Genomic DNA, 16800 nt, shown 5'->3' with positions numbered 1-16800 from the left:
CTACAAAGCCAAGCTGTGCTGCAGTCTGCCCTCAGACCTGTTCACATCTCCCTGCTCCAGTGGGGAACATCTGAGGGAGCACCTCGACTCAGGATGTGCAGTGGTGAGTTTTACAGGTTCTGCACATGGGCACAGTTCTTTTCTGGGTGCTGACACTGCATGAAAAAGAAGTACAAAGCTAAGCACAGCAAGGCACAAACATAAGAGGGCTTTAAAAATTATGGAAGAGGTGGAGGGATGAACATCAACACACCTTGAATGTCAATAAAACAGGTCTTTAAAAAGGCCAAGGACCTTGCAGCTCCCATCTCAGAACTTGTGCTCAGTGCCACACCAAGAGCCCCTTGCCAAGGGGGCTGTTCTCCTGTGCTGCAGTTCTAAAGTGAGCCTGACTGTGAGAAGAGGAATGTGCTGACCTCCACGAGCCTGCCAGGGTTCTGCCTGTTGGGACTCCATCCGAGCACTGAAGCCTTCACAAGGACTGGGAGCCTCCTTCAGGCAGAATCCAGCCTTCAAAAAGCAAAATCCAAATGCAGTCAAGCTTGCTACCAGTCCAAGAGAAGGCAAAGGTGTAGATTTGAAGGTGGCTGAGTCTTTTCCCTTTTCAACTCTATTGGTATTTTGGTCAGAGCCTGACTTTGATTGCATTTAAAGCAAATGGGAACATGTGAGTGTAGATCCAGAAAGAATCTGACACTAAGTAAATCATAATTACTCTGTCTTCTAAAACAGCATACAGGTTACTTAGCACTCTGATGCCTGAACCATCTGTGAAAAATTAGTTAACTAATTTGGCTAATGAGCCAAAATACATTGCAGCTTCTACGTGGGTACAAGGTGTTAACAAAGTAAATGTATTGCTGTTTCCCTGAGCACATTATCAGCAATATGATTTTTGGGCCCATGTGCTAAACATTATGTGTTTTCTTTCCTAGGAAGCTTCATTTTGGTTAATTGTCTCTCCAACTCCCAGGGAGAGCACAGAACAGGCTGTACTACATCTTGACTGTATTTTGTTGGAAGACTGAAAAGTCTGGGGTCCTGAGTGAAGGTGGGTTCTTGACAGGGAACATTTTGTGTTGACTCACAGGCCCTAGGAAAGCTGACTTCTGTCTTTAATGTCAGTATGGCTGCTCTGAAGAGCTTGCTCTCACAGATTGCCATCTCAAAAACCTCTCTAGACCCTGAGTCCAGACCTACAGGGAATTTCTTGGGTTTTCTTTACCCTGTTTTGGATAATTTGGCTTTTTTTCCTCTTTATGATCACCTGTCCAGCAGTGGAGATCTCCTGCTGGGTAAATGGCTGTGCTTTGCAGCAGGGTGACTATCAGGCAGGATCACAGCTTGAACTCACTGGTGCTGAAAGGTGAAATTTCTGACCTCCCATTATTGCCCTTTTCAGACATGCCTAAATGCAACTAAATTTTAACATCTGGATGCCAAAAGATATTCAAAGCCAGATTCACCTAGGAGGAAGAAATAATTTCTTTTAGCAGTCCAAGAGACCAAACCAATCTTTTGAAAGGGCTGTTTGCACTTACTACCACATGTATAATTATTTCTGGATTATCAGCCTTGTTTTCATTCATCTGTGGCACTATCTTGACATTATTTGCCCATGTAGAAGCAAGAAACATATATGGTGAATGGTCCTCTAGTTTCTCTTTAGGATTTCTTCCTAACCAGCGATCCTAAATGCAGGAAAACTGGTCTAGCTGCAATGCCCAGCTTCTAAAACACACCTGATACAAGACAGACCTGGGTCACAAACCTCCTGCAATCCTGGCTCAGAGCTTTTACTCTGTGGATGGAAGTGAGTGAGGATGGAGAGTGAGAGACAGGATGGCTGTGCTGGACAGACACCTCATGAACATCACCTTGCTCAGGGCAACCTCTCACGTGCAGGACCCCAGGGGAAAACAGACACTACATGAGGACTGAAGGGAACTACTGAGATTAAAACAATTAAAACAACAGGAACAAAACAGACAGGATGGGACAAAAAATCGACAGGAACTGTTCCAAAGAAACACCATTGGATGGAAAATCAAGCATTCCTCCTTTGCCATTAGGCCCATAAGAAATTTGTTCTACATGCAGCCAGGATGAAAAAGAGGAAACAGAAAGAAATGTTAGAAATTTTTGGAGACATGCCTAGCAGAGGGATGTTTGAAGTTGCAAAAGTAAAATGATTGATGTGATTTTCTTTCTTGTGGTTTATTTTTCTTAGAAGTATGAAAAATGGCTCCTTCGCATGCCAAAATTTACAAGACAGGTACGATGTTCCTGTTTGTTTTTATAATATCAAAATTAGGATCCAAGATTGATGTTTAAATAAATAAATAATTAATACTCAACCCTGTATCCTAATTTCCATATTTGCAAGACTGAGAACAAACACTGGAAAAGTGTGCAACAGAAAGCATCTCAAAGCGGTGAGAATATGTCCACCTTCAACTGGAGGAACCTGAGTCATTTCAGAGCCTGAGCTGCTCTGGATGCAAGAATTGCCTTCTGGACCATGTGCACTGGTGGTGCAGGTTGTCACCTGCAGGGGGTCACATCAGCTGCTCTGAAGATGCTGCTGATATGGGCAGTGCTGAACTGAGTGTGAGCTGACCTAAGAGCTGTAGTAACCAAAATCCTCGGGTCTTGTCCACTACCAGTTCCTACACTTTTGATTCTTTGGGCTGGTTTTGGCTTGGGCACTGTGTGACCAGATAAATCCTTCTGTAAATGGTCATCTGGTAATAATCTGGTTTCTAGAAATCCAGAGATCATGGATTAAATGTCTCTGCATTTGGTTATGTCAGCAAACTATAAAGCCACACATACACTTCTGGTCAATATGCTTTCATTAATAAATAACTCAGTAATTAATCAAATACAGAGGACTATCATTCTGATTACTTAACGCTACAGATCCTGAGATGTAATGGTTTGGTAATTTAATGGCTTGGTTTGGTAATCTAATGGTTTGGTTTGGTAATCTAATGGTTTACTAAACCACTGCAACTCATGTTCCTCATGATCGTGGGGAATTGACATGGCTACTGCCCAAAGGAACCACACTTCTGACATGTCCAGGATCACAATACCAGTCTGTGGACTGTGGCAATGCTGGTCAGTTTTTGTGATGGATGCTCATGTTCAGGAGTGCAGCTGTATGCAGTGCCCAGGCTCTGCTGCTAACTCAGGCCTGGGTTTGTGCTCTTAAAGAGTTCTTCTTTTTAAAGGAAGGTCTCTGAAGATACTTCACAGGCCAATAAGCAAAGGCATGTGGAAGCTGCAGGTCTGGGCTCAGAAATGCAGTGTTTGTACCCCTTTGGACTTGCCATAAATTTGGTGCTTGCTTGGATCTGAATTGACTCAGGCAATGAAAATGCCCACCCTTTTCAGGGCTTTTCAAAATGGACTTCCCACCTCTTCCAAACAGCATTTCATTTTAGGAAGCAGCCAAATGCTTTCCCCATGAGAACTCCCTCTGCAAGCATGGATCCAAGCCAGGGTAATCCCATACTCTGCAAAGCTGTGCAGTTCACATGGCACAGGATGAGCGTCCCTTCTGGATAAAGCTCTGTGAAACCAATGGTTACACCACAGCAGCCCCCTGCCATCACCTCATACAGCAGACACATTCATAGCAAGTGGATCAGCCAGGATCCAGTTTCCAAATGCAGGGATTGAAGAATTTGACACTTTGCTGCTCAGTGGGAGCCGGGCATTTTTACTTCCCAGCACATCACACTGAGTGCTCACCCCCTTTTCCTCCACCTCCCCCAGCTCCTCGCCCCAAGCTTTTGTGATTAACATGGCAATGGAGATTGAACTGTGTGCATACATTGATTTGCTGGGTGGTTTGGCAAAAGGAAGCAAATCCAAGCTACTTACCTGAGCGCAGACCCCTTTGGCGTTGCAATACCATAGCCTTTGGAGTCCAAGTTACCTCCCACCTTCATGGTGTCGCAGGGCTTCCGCTGCTCGATGTACTCGTTCATGGTGGACTCCAAGAGGTATGCATACTTCCCTTTGGACTTCCTCACCCGGATCATCCCCTCTTCCGTCGTCCTCACAAAAACGGAGGGCTCGGCTGATTTCATGTACGTCCACATCTTCTCGAACACTGCTATTTTGGATCGCTGTGTAGGACAGCAGAAACACAGCAGGAAGTGTTAACAGAGGTTTGGGTGCTCCCTGAGATGTCCAGCTTGGACAGAACACACATCAAACAGGCCATGGAAGCCAAAAGGGATAACAGGATGTTACCACTTCTGCACCAGGGCCCACATCAATCCCTGACTTTCTGACCCATATTTGTGTAAGGAGTGATTTTGCAGATCAAACCAAGGGCAAACCAAGCTGGAAATCTGGAGATGGTTTCATTTGGAGTTGCTCAGAGAAGCTCCTCGGTAGCTTGGGGAAGCACATGGATATTCCATATTTGTGTTCACAACTACAGAATATCCCATGCACTGCAGTCACTGCCAATCTTCTGGCAGGCTGAAACATGGTGAGGGGAAGCAAGTGCAAAAAAACCAGACCTGAGGTGAGGACGAGAGAGGACGGACTTGGAAGACTTGTCAAACAAGAAACTGAGAAAAATGTTTGCGTTAAAGTTTCCTTTTTACCCTAAAAAATTCTTTAGTGGAGCCAGCTTCCAGGGTGCCATAGGCGATTTCCGTCTGCTTGGCCAAGTCCTCTGCGCTCTCGATGGGAGACACCATCCTCTCCACGGTGAGGAAGGCTGCCAGGTTAGCTGTGTAGGAGGATATGATGATCAAGGTGAAGAACCACCAGACGCCACCGACTATGCGGCCGGAGAGAGACCTGGGCACAGAGAGGAGAGTCAGACAGGAGCAGGGTGAAGGCTCAAAGCTGCAGCTTGATCTTGCAGGCCCATCATTTCCATGGCCATTTACCCAAAGTCACGCTCTCCAGCCGCTTCCAAGGAAGCCAGAAGTCTCTCTCAGTTCCTAATTTACTGTTAAAAGTGTCAATGTAATTAGAGTGGGGATAAAAAAATTACCAGTGAAAAAACAAATTAGCAATAACCGAGAGAATTTGGTTTGATTTTCAATTGCTTTCAGAGTACAATATTAATAATAACACATGGAGGTAATTATGAGGAAGTTTAGCTGGGCAGGGGGCAAAGCCCATCAGTGATGCCTCTCTCAGGGTCTCTGTTGTACCATGTACCCCTGGCAGGAAGGAGCACCAGCATGGAACCAGACCAGACACACAGCCCAGCTGTCATCTCTTGGTGAGCTCTTCCATCACCTGAAGCTTAAAAAAACAACCCCTGTGTTTTTCTGTAAGACATATTGAAGCTCAGAGAGGAGTTATGGTCTTAATGAATAATTTCCCTACTGACATTCTCTCTTTTGCATTCAGCAGATGGTTAGACAAGATGTTCATAATAATCCTTTAAAATCTAGGTGTTTTGTACTGTCTGCAATCAAATAGCCAATTAACTGTAACCATTCAATAGCTATAGAGGCAAATAAGTCAAGCAGGCATTAATATTAAAATATTTTCAAATAATTTTTAAGAGTGGAAGATGATTTTAGAATGATGTCAGCATTCAGGCATTCTGTCTAAATTATTTATATGCTCCTTCTCTAGATGCAGAGCACTGTCCCAGACAGAAGGGAACATAAAATGCAGTTTGATAAAGCCAGACAGCCTGACTAAGGAGGACCTGCCTGTGAGAAACACCATTTGTTTCTCCGCAGGGGACCATGTTTCAGCATTGTGTTTCTGCTGATCTGAATCACTCCTCAGAAATATGGTTTATGGGATGGTAACAGAGATATCCCAGTCCAGCTAAGGGCTAAAGCTAGGTGAGATAAATGTGACCATCTTGCATCCCATCTGCAGAGAACACTCAGCCTGCAGGACTGTCAGCACATACAGCTTTACCATTTGTTTCACATTTGGAGAGGGACTGGGGAGGGAGGCAGCTATAGATTCAACTCACACATCTTCAGATTGATGAGGAAGAGGAAAAAAATTAGTCTGGATGATGTGTGCTCAGGGAAGGAAGCGCTCAGAAAAGGCACAGAGGCATTAAACAAAAGGAACAAGATAATGTCAAACACAACAATCTCTGCTGATGAAGGCCACTTTGAGCTGGCAAAATCCATTTGCATGGCAAATAATCACATTCATCTCCAGCTGCAAATTATACAGCCTTTCCTTCCTGATGAAGATGGGATATTTCTGCGACTCATTTCAGTCCCTTCAGCGGCAGTCAGCCGGATTCCTGCCTCCAGACCCTCCCCATCCTGGTGATATTCCCACCAGCTATTCCAGCCCTCAGCTGCAGATGGCTTGTGCTTCCTAGCCTCACACCTGGCATTGACAGCATGGAAAAGTAACTTTGGGGTGCTGAGCCTGGGAGGTCACAGGGAGGGCTGGGGGAAGAGGAAGAAGGGGCTGTTTCTCTCCCCAGGGAGACAGAAGGATGCAGGCAGGATCCATGGACTGCCTTTATCTGGGCTGTCTCTGCTGCTGGAGCTGGCCATTCCTCCTCATAAAAGATGTGCTCACTCTCCCAGACTGGGGAGGAAAGGTTAGGAGGTCAGCAGCTTGCCAGGGCTGCCAGCATGGCAGGGCACTCATGTGTGGGATGTTCTGTTGCTGACACTGCTAGTGGGCAATGCTTGCAGGATTGACTTGGAGCTGGAAGCTGTGAACCAAAACTGCTGAAATGCACAGCAGAGAAAACACTGAGCACATGGGATTTACAAGACACAGCCCTTCAGCTCCATGGCTGGGCAGCATTTAGCACAAGGGACAGCTGGCTAGTGATGGAGAATCTGGAGGACAGAACAGTTCAATAAAGGATGTAATGACAGTCAGGATAGTCGTGATCCCCTGTGACACCCCCATGGCCCAGGAGCAGTGAACTCAGGTTGAACAGAGCAAGTTGGGTTTCTCTTGTCTGTTCAGACCAAGCCAATGCCTGCTGACCATGGCAAGTGCTTGTAAGGCAATATCTGTCACCACCAGGTTCTGCTTCTCCTGCAGAGCCAGCAGACAAACAGCAGTGCCTCCATCACAGGACACGTTTGCAAAGTGCCTTTGTAATTTAGGAGATAAAGTCTGGTGTCTGACATTGGTGACTTCAACACTAAGAGAGCTAAAAGTCTGGTAAAAAGCCTGTGGGACTTAGAATTATGTTTATGCTTTAGTAAGAGCTGTCACAGAGGAGTAGATACATCTTGTACTGAAGTCACTGTGAGGTTTTGAAAGTCTCACTCCAGAGCTAGGTAACAAAAAATGACCTTGCATTTGACTAACAGAAATGTTCTGTAGCTCGAGCCCTGGCTCAAGTTCTTTTCTCTTCACTAATGGGTGTGTGGGGTCTAAATCCTCTTGGATGAGGACGTGTCCTTTTACCTGTTCAAGCATTACATGAAGGAATCAGCTCCCTGCTGAGTGGAAAGGAGTCGGTAACTCAGCCCCTGCAGAGCTAAGGGGAGACTGAGCACCCTGGTTAGATTTTAAAGATGTGCTAAGGTTCAGATATTTGGATCTGTCTGGATTAATTAAGGTTCATTATCACTGTAATCCTTGCAAATAGGGTCTAAAAAATGGTCTAAAATAAGCAAGGGTAACAGTGTAAGAGCCAGGGGTGCAAAAAGGGGTAAAATATGTACATAGACCAGACTGTACTTTTTTTCAACCTGTATTATTTCTTCTGCACTTAGACTCTTCTTTCCTACCCAATCCAAATTAGGATATCTTGATTTCTTCTTCTGTCCCTGCCTGTGCTGTGTAAAATCACACACATCTCCCCACTCTTCTCCCTGGCTTGGGACCCTGCCTGTGCCTACCAGAGCTGGCAAGAACAGGATGCTCCTTTCCATCATTACCCTTGCAGGAGGAGAAAGTAGTAAATACTCTGCCCTCGTTATCTACAGTGCACAATCTACTTAAAATTAGAGCTGGCTGGGAACCAAGATTTCAGGACTGTGGAAAACTCTGAAATTGTAAATAAAATCTTAATATTCTCATTTGAAATGCAAAGATAACGGTTGCAAATGTCCTCTAAAAGTAGCACTCTGAAAATGGTTGTTTTGGGTCTGTTCAAGCTTTGCCTTTTGCTATTACTAATAATTTAATTTCTGAAAGGCTAAATGGTATAATTTTAACATGGTAAACAATTTTGTTTCTGCTTTCTCTTACAACTAATTTTCTTTCAGCTTTTACAGTACATTATATCTGTGCAAATATAATTTAAAAGATAATTTTCAAATGTGCTGTTTTAAATCTGCCCAATAAAACTATTGCATATGGCCAAGCTGAAAGTAATAATTGTGATTTTTTTGATTTACATGACTTTTAAAAAACCTTTCCTTGCAAAAGTAACTGCATTTTGCCAGTGGAACACAGAAAGGAATTCTAAGTTCCCTTTGTTCCCATGAAGAGATTTGTTCTAATGTTTTAGCCTTAGCGTTGATGGATTAATACAGAAACAGAAAATCATGCATCTATAATCTCATTTCTTAAAACAAAATGCAATCCTCGATCAAACAATTTTCTCTTTGATCTTATCCCTCATGGAAGGTAGGAAAAGCCAGCAGGAGTTTGCCTCTGCTTTGCTGTCTATTAGAAGAGAACAATACATTTTTGCAAAAAAATATTAACAAGATCATCAGAAAATATACAGAGCAAACCTCACTGGAAAACTCTTCAAGCACCATCTCAGTTCTCTCCCACTTCTCCCTTCCCCCTCCCCAAATCCATTCCTTATGGAGAATTACACTTAAACTGACAGTGTTTTAATTAGAAGTGCAAATCTGGGATCCTGAAGCCATAGTTGTTTTGGGAGGATTTCCCAGATTTGCTGTTAAATTCAAGTCTAATAAAGGCTCACTTGCTCAACTGACATATTTGTCACTGAATGAATTTATGCAAAACTGTTGAAAGAAAAGCTCTTCTGTGCTTGTGCTACTGATTGTGGGTCAAATCCACTTTTGGTCTTCTACCCACACAGAGCCTCTGATCTCCAACACTACTCTGAGAATTTCATACTGATCTAGACAATTCCATGGTTCTATCTGAAATCTGACGTGGTAGTGGATTAATTGCAAACATTTTGCACCAGTTTTGCTCTTATTTTAAGCAATTTTTCAATATTAAACTCTGTGATTGTAAAGAGCTTTGCTTTTCCTCTGTGTCACCATCTGGCATGGTTGGTCTCAGCACTTTACCTCTGTGTTTGCTCAAAAGGCAAAGGGAGAAATTCAGTGTGGGGTTGTGGAGCTGGGATCAGTTCTGGGTGCATCCAAGCACAGGCTGCAGAGCTCTTATCCTCTTACCCTCTGCTGCACCAAGGAGAGTTTTGAATGAGCTCACAACTGTTTGCCATGGAATTCGAGGGATTATAATGCAAGTTTCTCTGTTCATGCTGCATTACTAATTTTCTTGCCATATGAGTTTGCTTTTCTTATTATTGAATCCTAGGTATGAGAGTCTGGAGTCCTGACTGCAGTGCTGGGTTTTGACGTGCAGTGTCAGGAAAGCCTTTACAAATAGAGAAGTAAGAATGTTTTCCTCTCATATTCTTATTTGCCTCTTCCATAGGTACAAATTTTTCTTCATCTCTCATCACTTTTCTACAGAGCTAAAAGCTGCATATTTGGGTTCCCTGTGAGTAACACTAACCAGGGATACAGGGTAAGGAAGCTGAGGATGGACAGGTACTGGGAGTCTCATGCTGGCTCTGTCCTGGTTTTCTTTCTCTGCTTTCTCTTTTTTCCCCCATTCTTTTTAAAAAGAATTTTTAAAATTTTGTCAAAAAGAAAAGGAAAAAAATTAAACTAGGGCTGCTTAACTTTTGTGTATGAGCTGGAGATCTGCTCTTGTGATTTCAGGCAAACTCTGCCAGTCCATCTGACCCCCAAGACCAACATGCTGGAAGGAGGCAGTATGGATTATGGAATCCCAGCAGAAATGCCTTTAAAAAGGGGCCTTGTAGATGTTCATGGTGTAAATATTGCATCAACTGAATGTGAGCTCTGCAAATACACAGAATCTCCCAGTTTCAATGGGGGGATGTTTGTCTGTGAGGTGTTAATTATAAATCATGGTTTATTTACTGTTTCTTTCTGCCTAAACTAATGGCTTTGGACAGCAGTGTACGCTCCCTCTCCCACTGTTTCATCTCTTCTTTTGCAGAATATGTTGGCACTTTTTCCCCCTTCAATTTCCCTTTAATGGGCAAAGCCTCATTCTAAAATGAGGTTTCCTGCTTAGTCAGAAATGCATCATGCCACTTGTGGTTCTCCAGTCATTGGGCCTTGGATTACTGCAGTGCTAAGTATAAGCATGACTGCATGGAGCAGCTTCGTGCTGTTTTCTAGACATCCACTTAGCATTTTGACAGGCAAGAGGTGCCCAAGCCTAGAGGACACATCCAGGAGCTGGGTTTCTCTGCTCCCTGTGAAGCCCTGCTACTTTATGGGATCCTGGATAGCTTATTTCGTCTTTCTAATTTAGTTCCCAGCTGTGGGAGCCGAGGATGAACCACATTTATGAGCCTGTCCTGGATGGGTGGCCTGAAGTTCTGGCCACCAGGTGGAATTTACCCCTGAGCTGCTGCTTGGCCCAATTCCCCTCCCTGAGACACTCAATCCCAACAGGCAGAGGCAGCACCAATGGGCCCAGCCATGCAGAGGGTGATGTGAGCACTGCACAGCACTTTGCAGGTTGTGCCCCTCTGTGTCCTCAACTGCCCCAAAATGACGCCTGTGAATGCTCAACAACTCACCTGCTCAGCTAGTGGGGTGTTGGAAGCACCAAGCAAACATGGACTGACATGGGCAGGACCCATAAAAATGCTCCAGCAGAGCAGAACTGCAGGACTGAAATCCTTCACTTGAGGGACCTGCCATCCCTGCACTGGCTGCTGAAATGAATGTTTAACCCTAAAAATGCAGCATAACTCAGCTCTTCCACAGGGTAGCGAAAAACAGGACAAATGCAGAGGCAGGGTAGAGGCAGGAGGTGGAACCCTAAGAAAAAAATAAGAGTTTAGCTAAAAGGCAGAGGGGTAGATCTGAAGAGAGGCACTATCATCCTCTCAAGCACCTCTCCCTGTTGAAGACAGAGTGGTTCAAGGGATGAATGCTTAGATAGTGATTTGCTGAGAAACACGTGGTCACTTTGGGCTGCTTGGCAGCTCCACAGAAAGGCAAAGTCATCCCTATTCTGCTGTTTTGCTTGCTGTCACTACAAGGAATTAAACCCCAACTCTTGTCATGCCTTTGAGCAAAAATTTCACAGTAAAAAAGGCTCTTCATGTATTTTTCTCACTCTGATGACATTTGTTCATTTTGCTGAGAAAAACTCACAAGGTGGCAAGCATAAAATTTTGTCAGAAGCAGTTGCTGGAGAGCCCCAGGAGATTCATTATTCAGGAACTTCCTCAACCTCAGGTGGCCCCAAATTTAACAGCACTCATCCTTCTTTTTGAGCAACAGCCTATTGTGCCAATGTCCTTTACTGAGTTACTGGATTCCATATGGTCTCCCACAGTCTCCTCTTCAAAGTCTACTTGATGAAAAAGCTTTTTTTCCCCCAAAGATTTAATATGTTTTGGATTATTTGCCATCAGTTCTTCCTTTTTCCAAGATCCTCTTTAGCCATCTACATTTGCTCACTCAAGAGCTCCATTACTGAGACTTCTGGGCAATAATGCTACAATAACCTAGTTCAGACTTCTTCCAAGGTATCTTACCTTGGTTCATTTTGCTTTATTTTTTTCCCTGTCTTTTGTCAGATTTCCCAGTCTGATGAGAGAAAAGCTTTGCTCTGGAAGGAGAGTATTTTCTGTACTGGAAGATATTCAGTCTGGCAATATTTCCAAAAATTCCCTTCATTTTCTCTCTCATTTCTAATTTAAAATGTGATTCCTCACCAAGACTGTATAAGTCGGATTTTCTCTAGTTTCAGTCTTTTTTATATGGGGACATGATATATCTTATAGCAGTGGTGAAGAATGAATCTGCTCTCCCCAGACAGTGTTTTTAGAAAAGTTTTATGTGCACAGGTGTGCCTGTGTTTTAACATTAAAATTCCCAAACTGCAAAGGGAAAACATATTCAGTGTTTCTGCTGCCCCTATTTCACCTGCTAAGATCCATTTGGTTATTTTAAAATTTTTTTTTAAGGTTTCAGAAGCACTGCTGAGATGAAAAGCTGCCCCCTCCCTCTGTTTTCCTCTCTGCAGCCTGAGATTTTTCTTCTTATTGCAAGCTTCAAAAAATGATAGAAGAGAAAATTCCTCCTATGGGAGAGCATCCTGTGCACTTGGCTCCTGCAGCTGGACCCTCGTGGGCTCTTCATCACGTCTCACACCTATACACAGGGTACAAGTGCTTATTTTATTGCTTTTTCCTTTCACATACGAGGACTCATCTCCTTCCTTTCTACTCCTCTGTTCACACACTCTCCTTCTATTACTCCTCATCAGACTGAGTTGGGAGAATTCATTAGTGTATAAAACATGCTTTGAAGTTGTCCAAATAACGGTGATGTAACACTTTTGCAGTTCTATAGACTCTTTTATCTGAAGATCAAAGTAGTAAGTTATGATTACCATGATTGGATTATTGCTGCTTAGCCTTTGGATCTGAGGGTAAGCAGCAACTCTTCTGGGTAGGCACTAATCAGAATTACTGCATGATTTTATTAAATAGATTGAATGCCATCAAGAGTGCTGCTGCTGTTTAAGGAAAGGGCTGAGAGCACGAGCTGTGCCCTTTCCTGCCATCTGAGCATATGAATCAGCTGCTCTCCAGCTTCTCCTTTGACCCATGTGAAAATGGAAGGAAGACCAAGGCAGTCTGGAGGACTCCAGAGGTGACACCACGCTCTGCCCTCTCCAGCTCCAGACCCTGCCCAAACACACCAGGATTTTTGCCCTGATTTCTTAGCAGGACCCATATTTTGCTTTTCCCAGTTACTTGGCTTCCTCAAGCCTTTCACAATGGATGGCACAGTATGTCTGTCCCATTTCAACAAATCTGTCTTTACCTGCTCACCATCTTGGGCTGCTACAATGGGCATTGCTCAGTGAATGAATGCACTCCTGAATTTTTCATGAAAAGGGGATATGGTGCTTCCCTAGTTACAGGGACAAGTAGTTGGGATGAAATCTGAGACAAAGCAGAACAGGTCTAACATATGCCAAAGTCTGTTGGAATAAAGACAGAACTCTGAGGCTCCCCGTGGAAGGCCAGCTGTGGGGGTGATACCTGCAAAGAGCAGCTGTGGATGCTTTTTGTGTTTTGTGAGCCAGAGCAATTTGAATCAAGGAGTTCAAAGCTCATTGGAATGTGTATGCAGTGGGTGTGCATATGACATCTCAGTGCTGATAAAAGTAATGTACAGCATATGGAAGAGTTTTTTAAGTGGGGTTTCCCTGTGAAAACATGCTCAGGGCTTCCCATCTTAGCTACAATATTTTTTTGGAGTGCCAACATTAAAGCAGTGTGTGACAGGCAGCCTTGCAGAGGACACCACCTGAGGGAGGTGGAAGCCATTCAGCTCCTCACAACCTTTATTCTCTGACAAAAAGACTTGGCAGGCAACACAACTATTAGAGAGACACAACCATGCACTGTCCTGACTGCAGACCCCAGCTGAGCTGACTGCTCAGGAATAACTCCTTAACCAGAGGAAAGGAAGTGGAGAAAATCTGCTTCTCTTACTGACTGAAAGTCAGTCCAAGTACAGCATAACAGGAGGTCCCTGGAGGCTCTGGGAGTCTCCTGCTGCAGTCAGGGAGAAGGCTGTGAGTGTAAATCTTAGTGCTCCTCACCATCTGAGTCAGTGCCCAGCATCAGAAACACAAACAGCACCTTCCAGTTCCATGTCAGAGAACACAGAATGGTGTGGCATGAAAGGGATCCTGAAGTTCATTATATTCCAAGCCTCTGCCATAGACACCTTTTACAGGTTTCTCCAAGCCCCATCCAGCCTGGCCTTGATCATTTCCAGGGATGGAGCAGCCACAGCTTTTCTGGACAACCTGTGCCAGGGCCTCAGCACCCTCACAGGGAAGGATTTCTTCCTAATATCTATTTCAAATCTACCCTCTTTCAGATAAAACTTCCCAAGATATTAAAAAAAAGGGAAATGCACTTTCCCCCCTGCTATTTTCAACTTCATTTTCAATGAAAAAACATGAGAAACGTTTATTTAGTCCTGAAGAAAGAAATTGCAAAAGTATTTTTAGGCTAATATATCTGCTTTTAGATGAAGTGTTTGATGACTTATTTTAAACACAGCTGGTGGAATGATTACTGAATCTGTCACTCAATGGGAGGAGTTTCAGCAAATTTCTTGCTGTCCCCCAGCAACCTCAATGCTGAAGGCCCAAAGTCAGAGCTGTGGGAGAGTGATTAGATATGCCTGATAGGGAAAGCATCCTGAGGAAGTAGTTTACAGGTCAGTGGAGGAAGCATTCATTACCTCTGCAGCATTTAGACATTTTCAATGGCAGGACGTGAAAATTTGAAAGACTAATTTTTCCTTTACAGAAGAAATTGCATCTTTCCAACAATGCTCTCTCGGTTGGTTATTTCCTCTGAGTCCTCTGTATCCTTCAGCATTTTCCCAAATAAAAAAAAAAAAAGGATAGCAAGGATGATTATTTTAAAAGAATTTCCATTTTCCCCCGGCTGCCACACTCTGGTTGCCATGGAAGTGCGCAGACTCCAAAGGGATAGTTTAGTTGGATATTGTGCAATTTGTCAAGCTGTTCCTCTGGTGAGTCACTTTCCCTGGTTAAGTACATTTTAGAAATAAGTGTGGTCATCAGTTCCTGGTGATTTGCAAGTGCTGCTGTTACCCTGTGACCTGAATTTGCTCTCCCTGGACATAATTATCTTTGCCAGGTAGAGATAATTGCAACATCATTTGATACACTTTTATAAGGCAAAGAGACTTTTCCAGAAGTCAAAGTCTTGATTTTCTTACTTTTATTCTCAAGTCAGCTCACCAGTTCAAGCAAACCACCACAAATAAATGAACCTGAGCTTTGTCCCCACAGAATCACTGAGGTTGGCAAAGCCCTCTGGGATCATTGAGCCCAACCATTACCACAGCACTGCCATTAAAATTCACCATTAACGCGTCCCCAAGTGCCACATGCTTTTTGAGCACTTCCAGGGATGGCAATTCCACTTCCACCACAGGGCAGCCTGTTCCAATGCCTGACCACCATTCCAGTGAAGACATTTTCCCTAAACTTGAATTTCAACCTCCCCTGGTGCAATTTGAGGCCATTTCCAAGGCAGATGCTTGGAGTGCCAGAGAAGATGCTTACTAAAATCAAGAAGAGTCATCAGATAAATACCCCTGCTCAGCCTTCTTTTCAGGAAGGAATTAAATTCCTTTTGATTGCTAAATACAGCTGGTCCTAATTTCTCTAATGTGAAATTTTTAGCAAAATAAGTAAGTACCCTGCAAATGTAAGTTTATAAAGGATGGAACAGAAATAATTTCCTTGAAAAAAAATCCAAATCAAACCTCTCACTAAAAAAAAAAAGAAAAAAAAAAATCAAAAACCCCCACAACTTTTTTTTTTTCTTTGTTTTAATCAATTTCTGATTTAGATTTTGCCCAAAAGCTGGATAAAGTGTTTCAGTATTGGGAAGATCTTGATGAAATGCAAAAGTGCTGCTGTCTTTCAAAATCAGAAGTCTCCTGTGACTTTTTTCAATTTGGCTAAAAATGTAAACAAACAGGAAAAAGAGCAGAGAAAAATGCTACAGGTACATAGTAAATACCTTGTTTGCTCTTCCCCAGACAAACTGGAATGGCAGCAGAGACAGAGCAGTGCAGTGAACACGACCACACTGTATGGATCAGCCAGAGCACTGTTTCCATGTCACAAAAAACAAACAACGATGTCCACAAGATGCATATAAATAATAGATTGTATCTATTGACTGGAGAGCAGCCAGCATCTATCTCTCTCCTTCCTGCCTGGGAGTGCAGTCATTCATCATCTCTGCCAGCAAACCTCCCTGCTCAGCACAGCCAGCCCCAGCCAGGGGTCACAGCAGCACAATCCCCTGCAGCCTGCAAAGCCTCTGGCTCTGGACTGTTAACTCCTTATCCCTGTAAATTATTTATCCCTGTTAACCCTTTATCCCTGTTAACTCCTTATCCCTGTAAATTATTTATCCCTGTTAACCCTTTATCCCTGTTAACTCTTTATCCCTGTAAATAGTTTATCCCTGTTAACCCTTTATCCCTGTCAACTCTTTATCCCAAGCCAGCTGGAGGGTGGGTTGTACCTCGTGCCATGTCTCCTTGCACACATTATTCCCCACAGTTGTAGGGATAATGGACCGCTGGTGTGACCCCAGCATTTCCCAGCAGAGGTCACGGAGGGGCACAGAGGCTCTCCCTGCCCATGCAGCCCTGCTGATGCTCCCCAAACATCCCCTGTCCTGGCTCTCATTCAGACACAGATGGGATTAAATGAAAGCTTCATTCACACTCCCAGCACAGGCTGACCACGACATCTCCAGCTCTGTTCTCAATCAGACAGATTATCATGAGTGATTTCAAGCTGTGCTGTCCAGGTATTGATGCCTTGGGTTTTAGCTTTTATACTTTTCAGAATCTCTGCTGTTTAGTGTGTAACTCTGAAACTTCACATTAGGTATTAGCAAGTTCTCTTCACAGGGTAATTAGACAAAACAATTCCTTTTTGGCTGGAGAATCAAGGACAGCTGGTACCCAAAAAGCAAAAACAATGCTGAGGGAAGGGGGCAAG

At 43.6% G+C, this 16800-nt stretch overlaps 1 protein-coding gene across 4 annotated transcripts in view; it reads right to left on the bottom strand.

The window, feature by feature from the left end:
* Positions 1-16800, bottom strand: part of GRIA1 (glutamate ionotropic receptor AMPA type subunit 1) — a 122391-nt gene that overhangs the window by 14330 nt on the left and 91261 nt on the right. For all 4 annotated transcript variants that reach the window (XM_033073072.2, XM_033073073.2, XM_033073071.2 and 1 more), the window contains exons 12-13: positions 4629-4827; positions 3892-4139 (exon numbers count right to left, since the gene is read on the bottom strand). In XM_033073072.2, coding sequence (XP_032928963.1) covers positions 3892-4139; positions 4629-4827 — 447 coding nt within the window. The remainder of the gene's footprint in view (positions 1-3891; positions 4140-4628; positions 4828-16800) is intronic.

Source organism: Catharus ustulatus, chromosome 15 (assembly GCF_009819885.2).
Source record: "Catharus ustulatus isolate bCatUst1 chromosome 15, bCatUst1.pri.v2, whole genome shotgun sequence".
In the NCBI taxonomy this organism is placed as follows: domain Eukaryota; kingdom Metazoa; phylum Chordata; class Aves; order Passeriformes; family Turdidae; genus Catharus; species Catharus ustulatus.
Note: the sequence above shows the minus strand (reverse complement) of the source record. Positions and strands in the feature narration are given on the sequence as shown.